The 12,981-nt window shown below is 41.8% G+C and overlaps 1 protein-coding gene across 1 annotated transcript in view; it reads right to left on the minus strand.

The window, feature by feature from the left end:
• Positions 1–12,981, minus strand: part of DENND2C (DENN domain containing 2C) — a 97,470-nt gene that overhangs the window by 16,092 nt on the left and 68,397 nt on the right. The window contains exons 9-11 of the mRNA XM_075559655.1: positions 10,307–10,416; positions 2,333–2,402; positions 1,027–1,104 (exon numbers count right to left, since the gene is read on the minus strand). Of these exons, the coding sequence (XP_075415770.1) occupies positions 1,027–1,104; positions 2,333–2,402; positions 10,307–10,416 (258 nt within the window). The remainder of the gene's footprint in view (positions 1–1,026; positions 1,105–2,332; positions 2,403–10,306; positions 10,417–12,981) is intronic.

Here is a 12,981-nt window from a genome sequence, read left to right on the forward strand (position 1 = left end):
AGGCCGATTCCTCTCTCTCCCTCCTGGGAGATGCTTAATAAAGTTTCTCTAAGTGAAAACTCCAACAACAACAAAATAAAGGCTGGGAAAGAAAGGACCCAAGGTAAGAGCTTTGGCAAAGGCCTTGAGAGCATCAGCAAACCAAAGAGGATGGGACCTTAACAGCTGGATTAGAGACCTAAATTTACATCTTCATGCTTGCTGTTCCTAATCTATTAATCTAATGTCTATGTCACTTAACACTGTGTAGCACAAGTACATTGCAATTGGCTACTAACCTAAAGGTTGGCAGTTTGAACCCATCCAGTAACACTGAAAAGAGAACTCTGGCAAAGTGCTTCTGTCAAGAGTTCAGCCAAGAAAACCCTATTTATTGTACTTGGTACTCAGGGCATGTTGTAGTTACATAATCTGGTGTCAACTTGAGACTATTAGGAGGGAAGGAGTGGGGTTTTGCCTGTTAATCAGGTTGCAGCTTGATGACCTCATTTGGAGGTGCAATGGAGATAAATAGCTCATTGGAGGCCAGGCCCAGACTCTCTGCTACACATTCCTGTTGACAAGCCACATGGAGCTATGCTGATGGAGACAGAGCCCTGGAGCTGGAGAAGCCATGTGGAGACCCCTGCCAGTGCCTAGATGCTTCCACTGCGCTGACTTTCCACCTACTGGCCTGTAATCTTCCTGCATTTGGTGTCATGGTATGGGTTGCGTGAGTCTGAAGGGGAATTTACAGACCAGTAGCGGACATATGGGTTAATATCGAACTTGTGGACTTGATCTGAACTGTGCTGGGATTTTTTTCTTAATACACAATTGCTCTTTTATAGAAAGCTCTTTCTTACACACATTTGAGCGTCTCTGAATTTGTTCTCTAGTCTACCCAGACTCACACAGGGCACGTGGGCTAGCCATGAGACACAGTGGACTAGAGAGCAATGGCGCTGGTTTTAGTCGTTGGTGAAGTCCCTGGAAAGAAAGCCTTCCTCAGAGCTCATTCCTCTGCACTGTCCATTCTCCACTCACCTTGGAAAACAGGTTGAAGCAGCCCAGGCGACTAACCATGCAGTATACCTCAGGGAGTCGCTTGCCTTTGCCTTCAGGCTAAAAGGGGGAAAAGCAAAGCAACAAAACAAAAGTCAAACAGCACAACTCTATGCTAATCCAGACCATTAGTACTCAGAGCAAGAATCAGGGCTCTTAGTCTCACTGTACACAGAGAAAAAGACAGAAGTATTAAAAATGAGACAAGTAGTCCTGATTTATGACAGACATAAGTTACAATGAACTGTAAGTGAGTCATTGTTTTGTGTTGTACAACTTATCATTAGTGATACGATAAGTAAACACCTGTAAATAGTAAACTATTTACAGTGTTGCAGTATGCAATTTTCTGATGTTAACATTCTCAGATGTTTACTTGCAAATGTTTATGGATGTTTAAAAATTAACCACCATCACTTCTCAACCTTTTGGCTAAGATCAAGTGTAGTAAAAATGAACCACCATAACTGTACAATTCTCCTTGAAATGATTGAACGGCAGAACTATTGAATTGTATGATATGTAAATTATGTGCAAAGACAAATAATGATTAGATTTTTAAAGATGTGGGCAATAATAATGAAAACTAAGGGGGGGGAAAGGGTATTTCATTTACATAAGAACTGACTTCTTCTGCAGCCATCATAATATAAGCCACCATCCGCTGATGCTCCCAGACTTCCTTTCCCAGGGTTAGTGGAAGAGCGTAGGTGTCCAGGCAAGAAGAAAGCCTCAACAGAGCCTCCACAGGAGCAACTCCGAACTCCCTGGAGGGGCTCCTTGGACCCTTCCTCACATCTACCCAGACTGATAGCTAGCCACCACATTCGCAGTTTCTTTCTTTATTATATACACTCATACATATATAAATAACATCAGAGTCTTCGATTTAAAAGCATTCTAAGACTAAATCCCACCTTACTACATTTGTAGTTAACATCGCTACTTTAATACACAGATCAATAAATTGTCCTCAAATTCATCCAGTGATACTGTTGTTAAAGATACTAGTCTGACCTTGGTGGTGTAGTGGGTTACATGATGGGCTGCTAACTGCAAGGTTAGCAGTTCAAAACCACCAGCCACTCTGTAGGAGAAAGAAGAAGCTTTCTATTTCCATAAAGGTTTACAGTCTCAGAAACCCACAAGGCCAATTTTACTCTGTCCTAAAGGGTCACTATGAGTCAAAAGCAATTGGATGGCAATGAATTTGAATTTTGAGGGAAAGGTTTATTCTGACCCTACTATTCCTTAACAACCCTGCTAGTAGGGAATTCCTGGTTCTTACCAAGAGCTTCTTACAGTATCCAAACCACCGGCTCCCATCTTCACCAGTCAAGACGAAGGAGAAAGTTTCACTGGGGAAAAAAAAAAAAGTTATTTCGAGACCATTTATGACAGTCTTCATGGAAACAAAAATTGAAAATTGGGGTCCAGCAACAGTTATTTCATGATATGAGAGAGAGAGAGTTAACATGAAGGGACTTTAAAAAATCTGTTAGAATCATTTTAGGAATATCTTACCTCAACTGGAGTGAGAAATTAGGTATCAGATGAGCTGTTGACTCCACTACCTTCCTTTACTTTCTTAATTATTCAATCTAGCTGTAAATTAGGTCTGTTTTCCGGTAGCTCAGTGGTTCTCAATCTTCCTAATGCCAAGACCCTTTAAGACAGTTCCTCATGTGTTGGTGACCCCTAACCATAAAATTATTTTCGCTGCTACTACATAACTGTAATTTCGGTACTGTTATGAATTGTAATGTAAATATCTGATATGCAGGATGCATTTTCATTGTTAGAAATTAAACATAATTAAAGCATAATGATTAATCACAAAATAATATGTAATTATATATTGTGAAATATTTACTTCTAATTACAAATAAATGAAATTTTGTCCTGAAGCATGGTATAGCATAGGTAACCGGCTTAATGTAACAAGCGTAAACAACATTGCTACATTTTGCAACAGTATGTGTAAGAAGCCAACATTAGTGCGAAAGTTGAGCTAGCTTCTTTCTCACCAGATCAGAAATTCTCGGGGCAGTCTTTGCAAAGTGCACAACAAAGATCATCTTCCTATATTTAGACTTGATAACCAACAAGCCGGAAAACCCTGTTTCACAAAGATAAGTTGTTGGAAATGGAAGAAGAAGGTGCAACACAGTCTCAGACAGAACAGGATATGACTGCAAACACTTGATCCAGAATTTTGTAATGCATTGTAGAGAAATCAATTCTCACTGCATCGCTGTTAATAAGTTCAATGAATTCCTTTTGTGCTATCTCAAGAACATCTTCAACTTTGACACTAAATGGGTTCTGGCAAGTGCAAATTGAGTGTCAGGTAGATTTGGAAAGTACGATGAATTTTGTATGCAAGCATGTGCAAGTGTTCTTTCACAGAAAGTATCATTGCAATCCTTTTGTCTGGTTCAATGTCATGTTCCTCAAAGAAAGCAAGAAGGAATATAACATGCAAATTATATTTCCTTCCAATTTTTTTGCCAAAGCTGAAGTTTCATTTGGAATTATCGGATCTGTTAAGATAAATCGAGGCAAGTTGCAGTTGGTCCTTGCAGTGATAAATTTAACTCATTCAAGATGGCAAAGTTGTCAACCTAGTAAGCTATTTTCGGCAGTTCACTTTTATTGCTGAAAAGTGCTTTGAACTGTCTTGCTTTCTGATTGAAAAATCTTTTCAGTTCATCACAAAGCTCAAAAACACATTTAAAAACTTTTCTTCTCCACTCTGAGATGCTCACCTTCCTAACACAATGGCTGCAGACAACGCAGGTGCATAAGCAAATGTGGTGAAGAAAGTTGATGGTGCCCAGGTATCAAAAGATACAGCATCTGGGGTCTTAAAGGCTTGAAGGTAAACAAGCAGCCATCTAGCTCAGAAACAATAAAGCCCACATGGAAGAAGCACACCAGCCTGTGTGATCACGAGGTGTCAATGGGATCAGTATCAGGCATCAAAGACTCAGAGCACAAAATCATAATGTGAATGAGGACAGGGGGAGTGTGGAGTGTAGGCCCAAAGTCAATCTGTAAGCAATTGGACATCCCATTACAGAAGGGTTGTGGGGAGAAGATGGGCCAGTCAGGGTGCAGTGCAGCACTGATGAAACATACAGCTTTCCTCTGGTTTTTTAATGCTTCCCCCACCCCACTATCATGACCCTAATTCTACCTTACAAATCTGGCTAGATCAGAGTATGTACACTGGTACAGATAAGAACTGGAAACACAGGGATTATAGGACAGATAAACTTCAGGACCAATATTGAGAGTAGCCATACCAGGAGGGTAAGGGAAAGATGGGGGGACAAAGGGGGAACAATGACGTACCTATAATCTCCTCCTAGGGGTATGGGCAATAGACAAGGGGTGGGGGAAAAACATCAGACAGTACAAAACATGAAAAAATTATAATTTGTAAATTATAAGGGTTTATGAGGGAGGGAGGGAGGGAGGGAGGGAGGGGGGAAATGAGGAGCTGATACCAAGGGCTCAAGTAGAAAGAAAATGCTTTGAAAATGATGATGGCAACATATGTACAAGTGTACTTGAGATAATGGATGTATGGACTGTGATAAGAGTTGTACAAGCCCTCAATAAAATGATTTTTAAAAAACCAAAACTTTTCCTCACTCAGTGTGAAAAAGCAGAGCATTATTTGGCACACCGAAATCATTGCACAGTTGCAAAAACAGTCGACTGTTTAAAGTGCTCGCCTTTACAAAATTGACCGAATTTATGACACTTTTCATTACTTCTTGTAACTCTTGTGACAGTGTCTTTGTTGCTAATATTTGCTGATGACTCCTACAGTGAGTTCCGACAACTTTTAGTGATTCATTCAGCACCAAATGTTGAAATCCAGATCGACATCTTGGCATAGCTGGAGCACCATCTGTGCAAACACCTCACACCTTTTCCCAAGAGATCTTATGCTCTTTCAGAAATGAACCAACTGTGTCACACACATCATGTGCAGTAGTTGTCATTTCGAGAGGTTTGCAAAAAAGAAACTCATCTTTTAAATTGCCATCATAATATACCTCATTTAAACCAGTAACTGTGAACAGTTTACCTAACGTAAACCACACTAACTGTGAACAGTTTGCAAACTATAGCTTGCAACATCTGTAGATTCATCAAGCTAGATGCTAAATATTGGAAGTGGAGAAGATTTAATTTCCCGGATTACCTGATCAAGAATATCAGCAGATATGTCATCTCTTCTTCTGCGGACAGTGTCCTTAGATAAGGAAATTACACTCAATTTCATAACAAATTCGTCTCCAATTATAATTGAACGATGTCTTTGGCTGCTGGCAACAGTAAATCCTCAATAAGGGTGTGAGGTTTCATAGCTCTGTGATTCTGAGTGCCACCAAATATGAAGCTTTAATGGCTGCTATGTTTTGTTTGTGGACTTGCCACCAGTGTCAAGTCTGGCTTTCTGGAGTCCATCAGCTTTGCATCTAAAATAGTTGGTATCCTTGCTGGCAAAGCTTGGGTGCTTGCAATCAAAATGGCATTTTAGTTTGTTTGGCTTTATAGATTCAGCTGATAGAACTTCACAGCATTTAACACATTGCGGTTTCTCAATTCCTCTGTAATTATTGAGGTAAAGCCATACTGTAAAAAACCCTCACTATATTTTCTTTTTTAAAGTTCTCTGTATGATCCATTGTCATGGGATAGTTTGCTAATGAAAATAATATATAACCATCACTTTAATAATACAAAAGGTGATACATGATATAGTTCAGTTAATACAGTTCATAAAAGTTTCCTATGATTTATCATTGTTTTTTCTACATACTGGTTACTATCACAAGGGGGCAGTATTCATGTCAACCACAGCTGAATATGAAAAAGACCAGTCAGCATCCAGATTAAGTTCCCATGGTATAGATTTATATATTTTTTGCAGTAGTTGATGATTTTAGAGTATATGATTTTACATTTACCCAGTAATTATAATTCATGAAGTGTTGTTTTACCTCCAATACTGCTTTCTACAGCTGCTCTCTACTCATGTGTGACTGGTCCTTATAAGAACATTATGGTGCCAACTCTGTCACATAAACCTGTATTTGTACTGGGTGTATGTGATGGAGTTGGCGTGATGATGTCATCATGTTGGGTACTGCATATGGGTGGACCCACCTGGAGATGGATAGAGGAGTAGTGTCTTGGTTCGTAAGACCATCAGAAATATGTGTTTTTCAATGGTCTTAGGCTACCCCTATGAAACGGTCATTCAACCTCCAAAGGGGTCACAACCCACAGGTTGAGAGCCACTGTTGTAGCTGAATGTTCAATATAATTAAACATATGGGTCACTCTCAAGGATTTAAATAAGCCATTTTCCCCTTCCAAATTCTTACACGATTTTGTTTGGAGAGGACCCATGGAATAGGATTATGTCCTTAAAATATAAAATCAATAGGAAAAAGAACAAATTTTCATTAGAAATATGGGTGAAAGGCATGCATAGATAAATATAAAACTTTATAATTGCTAGAAATATGCAAAACCAATATGCCAAAATAGTGGCGATGTCTTTCTGTGTAGTGCTGTTATTTACTTAGCATGGCCCTTACCAGCCACAATCTTTCACTCTTTGACCAAATGACACCGCGCTGAGCCACCTCAGTCCAGGAGAGAGTTGTGGCACCAGAGGCAGCGTGAGATGGTGAGAAGCAGTAGACAGGAAGCAGCTGCAGTAGAGGCGGTAGAGCCAGGAGATAGAGTCATGGCTTCCTGACCAACAGAGCAAGTAAGCTGAGTGCCATGGGCAGGAGGCTTGTTGGCACAGTGATGGGTTTGCCAGCCCACGAGGTCAGAGCTGAGCACCTCTGGAAGGCGGATTACTAATGGAGTATGCTGCCTCTGGTACACAACTGGCAGAACTGAAAGAGCTTTGTAACACTGGCCTTTGTGGCACAGCTGAGGCTAACAGCTGAGAGGTCAAAGGCCAGAGAGAGATGTGACTATAGGCATGACTGGGAGGAGGCAACAGATTGAAGAACTTTCTCCCGAGGAATTCCTGATCCTGAGTTGTGATTGGTTACTTCCTTAATAAACCCCTTAACTGAATATTTTCTGAGTTCTGTATGGCTCTGATAGTTAGGTTTTGTGATTTAATGGACATAATCTACTCCACGAGCAGCCAGCAGTTGTGGTGGAGTTGGGCGCCCCGTGGTCAGGTCACAGCCCTGATGCAATTGGAAGGAAATCTCACAGGGCGTGTGGTCTGCTCCTTTAAAAGCAGATTCTATGGGACACATTGTTGCTTTTAGTAGGCCTGGATTCTGCATCTGGTTCACTGACCTTTTGCCATATTGCCTGCTGATTCCATCAGTGGATCACTGACCTTGGATTCATTCCAGTCTGCATCCTGTGGTCTTCCTGCTTTGTTTGAGATTCTCAAACTTACTTTCTGTCAGATACTAAAATTATTGTTTTTCTTTTTTTGAGCCTCACATAGGAAGTATTCTAAATCAGTTTCTTCTTTTCCTCTCACCACTTCCAGGTTCACCAGTCCCAATAGCTACTTGAGTCAGGAGAAGCCTCCAGCTTAACTTCTGACCCATGGGCTTGAACCAGACTAACTCACCCATTGCTACAACTGTGTGATCCATTTTCTTTATATAAATTTATTTCTATATACAGGGGGAACCCCCTTAAAAAAACCCTGAAAAACTTGGTTGGGTGGGGCTATCATAGTACACCTTTTCCCCTCCGCTATGCAAGCATCGAGCAACTCACACTAAGTTAGTGCACCCAGTGGCATCCCCTGGGAAGGTTCTCTCTGGTCACAGTGAAATTTTTTGTAAAAACAGTTTCACTTGAACCTTGTTGTCTTGTGATAGCTATTTTAAGAGAAGAGTGTCAGGCTGTGAAATTTGCTTCCTGCTCAGGAAAAAATGCAGCAGAAACTGTTGTGATGTTGAAACAAAGCTTACAAGGACAGCTCTAAGGGAAAAATTCAAGTGTATGAGTGGTTTTCTCATTTCAAAAAAGGTGAAATGTTGATTGATGACAAACTTCATTCTGGACATCCATCAACTTCACAAACAGATGAAAATGTCAACATAATTTGTGCACTTGTGCTTAACAACCAATGACGACCATTGATGAGATGGGGAAGTTATCTGGACTATCTTGGAGCTTGATTCAGCGAATTTTAATGGAAGATTTGGGAAAGAGAAACTTGTGTCATGGGTTCTGACTGACCAGGAAAAAGAACGTCAAGTGGAAACATAACGCTCTTTGAAAGAACAGCTCCGAAGCAACCCAGACTTTTTTCCCAAGGTCATTACTGGTGAGAGACATGGTGCTAGTCTTAAGACCCCAAAACCAAACATCAATCAAGCCAATTGAAGACACGATCACCTCGCCCCCCAAAAGCTCATCAAGTGAAATGAGAGATTAAGAGGGTGCTCATTTGTTTTTGTTTTTTTGATGTGAGGGGAATAGTGCATTTGGAGTGTGTTCCACCAGGTCAGGCTGTTAATCAAGCTTTCTATTTAGAGATTCTGAAAAATATTGCACAACAGTGTGCCACCAAAAAAAGCCTGATTTGTGGCAGACGGGGGACTGGTTTTCCCACCATGACAGTGTACCTATTCATGCAGTCGTCTCAGTGTGCCAGTTTTTTACACAAAACAGCATGGCTCTCTTGCCCCACACACCTGACCTCACTCTGTGGGACTTTTTGTTACTGCAAATGGAGAGGGCATGAAAGGACAGTGATTTGATGACTTAGAAGAGGTGAAGAAAAAATGAGGGAGGGAGGTGCTGTCAGCCATCCAACCAGATGGGTTTGAAAAATGTTTCCAAGAATGGAATCTCAGATGTGACAAATGTAGTAAGTATAATGGAGAGTACTTTGAAGGTGATGAGGTTGTTTTGTAAGAAAAATTAAGTACATAGCTTTGGGGAAAAATTCCATTTTTGGGGGGTCCCCCCTCATCGACATTTATAAGGGTCCCTCATCGACATTTATAAGGGTCACTGGGCTTGCTTCTCTTGAGAACCCAGAGTAACACAATGGCCACGGAAAAGCCTTACTGAATTCAATAGATTAGAGTGTTGTAAGAGGGAGATGGTTAGTGTCAAAACTGGTTGTTGTCTTTTTAAAAAAAAAAAGCTTGGAAGTTGGAGACATGTCTGACTTTGGTCCCATAGGAATCAGCTTTGGGCTACTGCCCATGGTGATTCTCCTCCTCCACACTGTTAACGTTTGAGGTCAGGTGGAGGCCCCTCCTTGCCATTTTTGCACCAGTACTTTCTAGTTTCTACTTTCCACTCTTCTGCACTGTCCAAATACCCCAGAATAAACATATATCGCTTGTTAGGGACCAAAGTCAAACACAGATCATCCAGACTGTGTGAAAGCAGCTACTTCTGAGGCTAGACAATGTCAATGCATCAGGATTGATGGCGAAGAGCTGAGCGAGGCACTCTCGTTAAACTGGTTATGAGCTAGCAGCTGCGTGAGGATGCTGAAGGGCAGAGCCACTTAGGCAACAGCCAGGCAGTCATCCAGGAGGACATCGGCATGCTCTAAGGCTCCCACCATCAAGCTCTTCCGCCGTACACAGAATCCTCAATTTTAAATAAAGCAGTTGGCTATTGCCAAATAAGATTCAGAGGGGATGGGGTTTACTAATTAAAAATGGTAATTCCCCTTAAATACTATGGAGGGGGCAGTAGGGTATTTTTTTAAACCACTTTCCCTTATTAATAGGCCAAGCCAAACCTCCTTTCCTCCCCCAAGCCTCCCAAACTGGAGCCTCCCTTTGAACAAGTTCTACAGGAAACCACAGCATCTGGGCTGTGACTCCTTAAATAAACTTGAAGAAGAAACAAAAAAATGCAGACACTGTTCCGTTTTACCACTGCTTCCAGGTAAAGTTCCAAAGTACCAGAATTTTTTTGTTCCTTTTCTGTCCACTCAGGAACAGGTCTGATTGTATAGAAAGTGGGATTCTTTTTCCTGCAGAATTGGGAAACTGAAGAGATTCTCAAACTTGCTTTTCTTCAGACACTGGAGTTATTCTGTTTTTCTTTTTATCTTTTGGAGCCTCACATAGGAAGTGTTCTAAATCCGTTTCTTCCTTTCCTCCCACTACATCCTTGACCTGCCACTACTGGCCCTCCCCACTTCTCAAATACTCTGACCTTACACTTGCAGCTCCAACACACAGAGGTTAAGCTAGAGTAGCCCACTTACCTCTTGAGTTCTGAGGTTGGCATCCAGTCCTTTGAATCAGGAAAACAAAATTTTGGGATAACTTTGAGCCTCTCTTCGGTATCCTTGGATTGCTTAAAACCATGATCACCCTGGAAAAAAAAATATGATGGGTGCTTCCTGTCCTATTTAAGTGGATATTCACAAGACCAAATAGCTTGATCTCAGGAACAGTGGTCTCCGATAGGCCCAAGCAGCCATCTCAGCATGGCTTGAAACTGCTTAATAGAACAGGAAAGCCACTGCAGAGGCAGAGACTAAGGAAGCCTATATTTACCCATGGCAAATGGTACCCATGGAGCACCTACAATCTGGCTGATGAGAGGTGACTGGAAATAGTTCTTACCTAGAGGCAAAACCTTCATCTGAAATTTGCACACAATTGGAAACCTAACATCCCCATGAATCACAACACAAAGAGTAAATCCATGTCCATTCTACTGTACACTGATAGCAAAAACTGGGTCAGCCCGAGACATTCTCTTGTCAATCAAAAAAGTTTTGAATGGAAGATGAATGTGATCTAGAAAACATAAATTGTTTTTTAGAATCCACTCCATGTATAATCATTTTTGTAGTATATAATCTTTGCTTCCTAACTAATAGTTTGTGACTTCCTGTACTATTTTAGCATGAAAGACCCATTTGTAGACATCTGATATTGTGCTTCAAAAGGTAGTTTATAGGTAATTAAATTTAAAGTCATTTAAAAATTAATACAATCTGCTCTCATTTAAAAATAAGAAGATAATAAATCTATCACATTGCCTTCAATATGCCTACTAATAAAGATGATTCATTCTTTAACACAGTTTCCAAAATAAAACATGCAGCCATTCTGAGTCATATAAGGATCTTTAAAAAAATTGGCGGAAAACATTGCTTTATCATATTCTTTACCTTTTATATTCCTGGTTTTCCAATGCATCCAGCTCTGTCCTCCCTAAGGTATGGATGTCTGAGGCATGAATATGCTAAGGAACTTGCTTAGTGACAGCCCCGAGTCACTACCAGAGTCATCTGGGTTCTTATCTGGTTCTGAGCTCATTAATTTAAGCTGTTCTGAAAACAGATTCAACCTCAAAAGTCCCCACTCCAAAATGAAAGAGGGGAATATAGTAAGTGTGTCTTGATTTGGAAATGTGATCATTCAAGATTAATTACTCTAGACTCTGATGGTACTGCTTGACCTAACAGTGCAGTGACATCATGCTTTCCACAGACATTGAGGGACTTTATGAGCAAAGAAGCCCGCAGGATCCACTGCAGGGCTGTTTTGAGGACCTTGTACTTTCTTGGTGGACCCATGCAGGCCGTGCCTCTGAGATCTGGTTACAGTGGGGCTGTACTGAAGCTGTGCTTCACCAGAGCACTTGACCAAACAAACCATATAGCTCAGGGGTCAGAAGCCCAGTCCAAAATTGGCAGGTGAATGAGCAAAGTGGCCCAACAATAATGTGGAGTCTTCTCCACATTACAGACACACACACACACACACACACACACTCAAAATGAAAATGTGGGGTCTGCTTTTTAAAGTGCAATTATATAAAAAATAAAAATGAAAATAGACAACTTCATCCTTTCTTCTGTAGTCTTCCTTTCCACCTGTCATCAGGTTTCTGCATGTTACTTAAATGATGCATTCCCTTAGGCAAGAGGGCACTTGGAACCCTCACAGATGCCCAGGTGTCCCAGAGTGTGGTGCACGTGCAGCCTGGCAGCGTGGTTTCCCAGCCAGCCAGCTTTGTGACTGACACTGTAGGACCTGACTGGGGCTGGGAGAGTTGAGTCAGCCATCTCTCCTTCCACATGCCTGCTACACCAACCCACAGCAGCTGGGCAACCCCCAATGGGCTGGAACTTCCACACTGGAAGGCTTCATTCTCTGGGTTGGGGGTTGGTAGAGGAGTTTGCTCTGCTCCACCCCACCCCAGCCAAGGCCAGAGTAGGTCACAGCCTTGTCCTGCCTGGGCTCGCTTGATCCAGCTCCTGCCCATGACTATACCTAGGGTCCTGGAGGAGCCCAAGGGTGGCAGGAGTCTCTGACTAGAGGGGGCAGGGACATCAGGTTGGGCTCAGGACATCAGGGGGCAGAGGAAAGGTTAGTCAAAGTGTGGGGGGAAGTCAGATGCTTACAGACATCCTCCCTGAAGGCAATCTCTGCTAGACTGCTGTCTCACCGCCCCATCACAGGTGTGGGCCTGTTCCCTGCTGCTGGGGTCGATGGATTACTTCTCCCTGGAGCTTGCAACCATTAGCTTGGTTCCTGTAGGTGGGGTTTACTACTTCTAAAGGTTCTTATGGAGATCCAGCTGCCATCCTGACTCTAGGATCCACCCATCTTGCCACATGTGTACCCCCAATCCCTCCTCTTCCTATTGCGTGGATACCCCTAGATTAAGGTGACCAACTTTTAACTTTTAAAGCCACGGGACACCATTGATAAAATTCATATCCTGGCAAAATAGCCACATGGCAGCCAAAAACCGTATACCCTAGCTTGACGTACATTCTTTCCAAACATCGGGACTTTTAAAAAATGCAGCGGGACGCAGAAAAATTTGTTAAAAATTGGGACTGTCCCGCCCAAAGTGGGACAAAGTTACCTTACGCTAGACACCTCCTTCCATTACTGTATTACCTACAGCACAACC

The sequence above is a fragment of the Tenrec ecaudatus genome, chromosome 1 (genome assembly GCF_050624435.1).
Source record: "Tenrec ecaudatus isolate mTenEca1 chromosome 1, mTenEca1.hap1, whole genome shotgun sequence".
In the NCBI taxonomy this organism is placed as follows: Eukaryota; Metazoa; Chordata; class Mammalia; order Afrosoricida; family Tenrecidae; genus Tenrec; species Tenrec ecaudatus.